The sequence below is a fragment of the Gorilla gorilla genome, chromosome 20 (genome assembly GCF_029281585.2).
Source record: "Gorilla gorilla gorilla isolate KB3781 chromosome 20, NHGRI_mGorGor1-v2.1_pri, whole genome shotgun sequence".
Lineage (NCBI taxonomy): Eukaryota > Metazoa > Chordata > Mammalia > Primates > Hominidae > Gorilla > Gorilla gorilla.
Genome location: NC_073244.2, coordinates 14,579,224 through 14,583,780, shown reverse-complemented (window position 1 = coordinate 14,583,780; position 4,557 = coordinate 14,579,224). Strand labels below are relative to the sequence as shown.

At 57.7% G+C, this 4,557-nt stretch overlaps 1 protein-coding gene across 1 annotated transcript; it reads left to right on the top strand.

The window, feature by feature from the left end:
• The first annotated feature begins 621 nt into the window (after positions 1-621).
• ACTL9 (actin like 9) lies at positions 622-2,026 on the top strand. The gene has a single exon (XM_055371544.2). It carries the CDS (start codon positions 725-727, stop codon positions 1,973-1,975), a length of 1,251 nt encoding a protein of 416 aa, XP_055227519.1. The 5' UTR covers positions 622-724; the 3' UTR covers positions 1,976-2,026.
• The last annotated feature ends 2,531 nt before the right edge of the window (positions 2,027-4,557 follow it).

Sequence of the window (4,557 nt, the reverse complement as noted above, 5' to 3'; positions counted from 1 at the left end):
CTTTTGAGATGGAGTTTCGCTCTTGCTGCCCAGGCTAGAGTGCAATGGCGTGATCTCAGCTCACCACAACCTCCACCTCCCGGGTTCAAGCGATTCTCCTGCTTCAGCCTCCCGAGTAGCTGGGATTACAGGCATGCGCCACCACGCCCGGCTAATTTTTGTATTTTTAGTAGAGACGGGGTTTCTCCATGTTGGTCAGGCTGGTCTCGAACTCCTGACCTCAGGTGATCTGCCCGCCTCCGCCTCCCAAAGTGCTGGGATTACAGGTGTGAGCCACAGCCCCCGGCCCCAGAACTTTTCTAATAAAATTGCTGCCTTAAAGCCAGCCGAGAAACAGACTTGAGCTGGATTCCTAGCTCCCAGTGGGTCGACCTGCAACAAAAAGCTTGTCTTTTCTCAAAAACCAGGTGCCATCGTATTAGCTTTTAGCGCATCCGACAGAAATGTGTTAAGAGGGCCCTGCTCTGAGATGCTCATCTCCTCCTCCAAATTTGGCTCTTCAGAGAAGAGATGACAGCCTTGGGGCAGGCAGGGCTGGGCAGGGACCCATCCTCTTGGCTGCATTGTGATGTCTTAAGAAGACTGAAGGGGCACCGTGACGTCATAGATTGCGGGCCCACCCCTCCCCCTCTCTGCCTGCCCTCCCCACTGGCCGGGCCTCAACCTCTTCTCCCCACTACCCCAACCCCAGAGGAAAAGCCCCCTCACCTGGCGTCCCGCAACCATGGATGCAAGTCGCCCCAAGTCCTCGGAATCCCAGTCCTCCCTGGAGGCCGCCAGGCCCGGCCCAAACCCCAGTCCCAACGTGGTGAACAAGCCCCTGCAGCGGGACTCCCCCGGCATGGTGACCGACAGGCTGCCACCAAAGACCGGCGCGGTGGTTATTGACATGGGCACAGGCACCTGTAAGGTAGGTTTTGCTGGGCAGGCCAGCCCCACCTACACCGTGGCCACCATCCTGGGCTGCCAGCCCAAGAAACCCGCCACCTCGGGGCAGTCCGGGCTACAGACGTTCATCGGCGAGGCAGCCCGCGTGCGCCCAGAGCTGACGCTGGTGCAACCCCTGCGCAGCGGCATCGTCGTGGACTGGGATGCCGCCGAGCTCATCTGGCGCCACCTGCTGGAGCACGACCTCCGAGTGGCCACCCACGACCACCCGCTGCTGTTCTCCGACCCACCCTTCAGCCCGGCCACCAACCGCGAGAAGCTAGTGGAGGTGGCCTTCGAGTCGCTGCGCTCCCCAGCCATGTACGTGGCATCGCAGTCGGTGCTGTCTGTCTACGCCCACGGTCGTGTCAGCGGGCTGGTGGTGGACACGGGACACGGGGTCACCTACACAGTGCCCGTCTTCCAGGGCTACAACCTGCTCCACGCCACGGGGCGTCTGGACCTGGCGGGCAACCACCTGACAGCCTTCCTGGCGGAGATGCTGCTCCAGGCCGGCCTGCCCCTGGGACAGCAGGACCTGGACCTAGTGGAGAACATTAAGCACCACTATTGCTACGTGGCCTCCGACTTCCAGAAGGAGCAGGCCCGGCCGGAGCAGGAGTACAAGCGGACTCTGAAGCTGCCCGATGGGCGCACGGTCACCCTGGGCAAGGAGCTGTTCCAGTGTCCGGAGCTGCTGTTCAACCCCCCAGAGGTCCCGGGGCTGTCACCCGTCGGCCTCTCCACCATGGCCAAGCAGAGTCTCCGCAAGTTGTCACTGGAGATGCGCGCGGACTTGGCCCAAAACGTGCTTCTCTGCGGTGGGTCCTCGCTCTTCACTGGCTTCGAGGGTCGCTTCCGGGCAGAGATGCTGCGCGCTCTGCCAGCCGAGACCCACGTGGTGGTGGCTGCCCAGCCCACCAGGAATTTCTCCGTATGGATCGGGGGCTCCATCCTGGCCTCCCTGCGCGCCTTCCAGTCCTGCTGGGTCCTGAGGGAGCAGTACGAGGAACAGGGTCCCTATATCGTGTACCGCAAATGCTACTGACCAGGGCAGAGCTGGGGAGGGCGTGGGGGCAGTAAAGCCTCTTCTACAGCCGGCTCTGTCCTGTCCTTCCTCCAGGGCCTGCCCCATCCACTCCTGGGCACCCCGCCCCACAGGCTGACCTAACTCAGCTCCTGTGATGCATGCCCTGAGACACCCCAATCCTGACCCCCTAAACCCACCTTCCCCATGAATAACTCCCAACAGACCACTAAGTTCTAATCCTGCCAACCCATCCTCCTGTGATCTGTGCCCCTCCCCAGGCACCCTTGGGTTGGGACACCCCCTCCCCAGACCACCTCTGACAAGTGCCCTTCCCATTTACACACTCCCAGAGATGGGGAGTTCACTACCTCAAGGCTATTGTTAGAAATATCACCTCCTCCTATGAGTCATAGATAAGCCTCCACCTGGCACCTGCCCCCAACCCCAAGCATGAAGAACATGAAAGCCTCTGACCACCCACCCCATGCCCACACACACCCCTAGGGTCTGCCACATACCCAAGCCACATACCCAATTCCTTCCATTTCTAGTTTAAGTGATTCATGCCTTGATCCCACATACATTCATTAATTACCCACTAGGTGCCCAAGACATCCTCAAATACTGACTCCCTAATCTCACCCCATTATCTATTGCTTTTGATATAGCATCCCAAAATACCCCTAGGCTCCAAACCCTCCAAACTGCCACCCCCCTTAGTATGCTCCTCAGGGACCCCCCAACCCACTCTCTACCCCGGAATGCTCCAACCTCCTCCCAGAATCTTCCCATGAGTGCTCCAACCCCTGGGTGCACCCCCATAATCTTCCCCTTATTTCTAATCCCCCCAAACACACTCTTAAATTCCACTTGTCAAGATTCCACTTGTCAAGATACCCCTGGTTCTCAGCACCCCAAATCCACCTCTTCATTGGTTTCCCCTAGGATGCCCCCCACAAGTGCTGACCCCCCAGATCCATCACAGAGACCTGAATTCTGACTTTCAAGGGTCTCTCCTACAATGGTCCCACCATGGGATGCCCCTGGCATCCATCATCCCTGCAGAACTCTCCCCTCCCCTCAGGATTTTTCCCCCAGACCTCCCTTGGCCCCACCTCCACTAACCAGGTGCTCCCATCATCCATCCCCCATCCATCTTCCCAAAACACATTATTCTGAGATCCACCCCCGAAACCCCAAGGTGGACCCCTGTTGCTCTAAGACCACTTTCTTGCACTGTGTCTCCGCCCGAAATACTCCCAAATGTTCTCTCTCACAGGACACTTCCTGACCCTCTTCCTCAGCCCCAAGCTCCTCCCAGGAAAGAGCCAGCCTCCCAAATGTCATGCTCGGGTCCCCATGAGCATCCTATAATGACCCCACTAGACCCTAGGCCCTCCTTTGTGTTCCAACATCTCCCAACTCCCTCCTCCACAGACTCTCCCAAAGATACCCTCCCAGGCACCCCATGATGGACACCCCGCCCTGGAACTCTCACAGGCTCTCCGGAACCCACTCCCCAAGACCATTCCCTGGACACCATACTATCAAGCAAGACTTGGACATCAGTGGGTAGTGACACTCTTAAGGGCTTCCCAGTCCACTGCAGTCCTGGGGCAGATACCCCAGGCAAGGAGCTTCACCTGGACACTGGCTCTCTCACTCGCCCCAGCACAGGCACCCAGGGCCCATGTGTCCCAGGCTATGCATCCCCATCTCCCTCCATTCCATTAAAAGTCCATCTCTCAGCCTGTTCGTCTCAGTCCCATGAGCTTTCTCTGGGTTGTGCACTGAGGATGCTCGAGGAGGCCTCTCCCACCCCACCCTGTCCCTGCCAGGGTCGGGAGGGGGAATCCAGCCTCTCAGGATGGTGAGCATCCTGGGTCCCCTCTGGAGGTAGGACCCTCTGTCTTCATGCCCCCTAGCCCAGCCTGAAGGACATCCGGACCTCCAGCCAGCAGTCTGGACACAACCCCCAGTTTATCAACGCAGTAGACAGGAGCTGCTGGAGGTTATCCATGTTGGTGTCAAGTCCTCTTTTTGCTCAGCCCAAGAAATCATTCATTCACTCATTCATTCATTCTTTCAGCCAGTCACTATTTAAGGAGCATCACTCACAGGATCTGTAGGCTCCTGCTGTGTCTTTCTGTGCATTGCTAACTTTTCAGGAGTTTTGTGCTCAGTTGCTGTGTTTGTTTGTTTGTTTGTTTGTTTTTGAGACAGGGTCTCGCTCTGTCACCCCATCTGGAGTGCAGCCTCATGATCATGACTCGCTGCAGCCTCAGCCTCCCCCAGCTCAGGTGATCCTCCCACCTCAGCCTCCCGAATAGCTGGGATTACAGGTGCATGCCACCACATCTGGCTAATTTTTTGTATTTTTAGTAGAGATGGGGTTTCACCATGTTGCTCAGGCTGGTCTCCAATTCCTGGGCTCAAGCGATCCATCCACCCCTGCCTCCCAAAGTGCTGGGATTCCAGGCGTGAGCCACCACACCTGGCCTCACTTGATGTGTTTCTTTCTCCCTAAACCAGTGTGTGTGTGTCTGTCTCTACCTGCCTCTCTCTCTCTCTCTCTCTCTCTCTCTCTCTCTCTCTCTCTC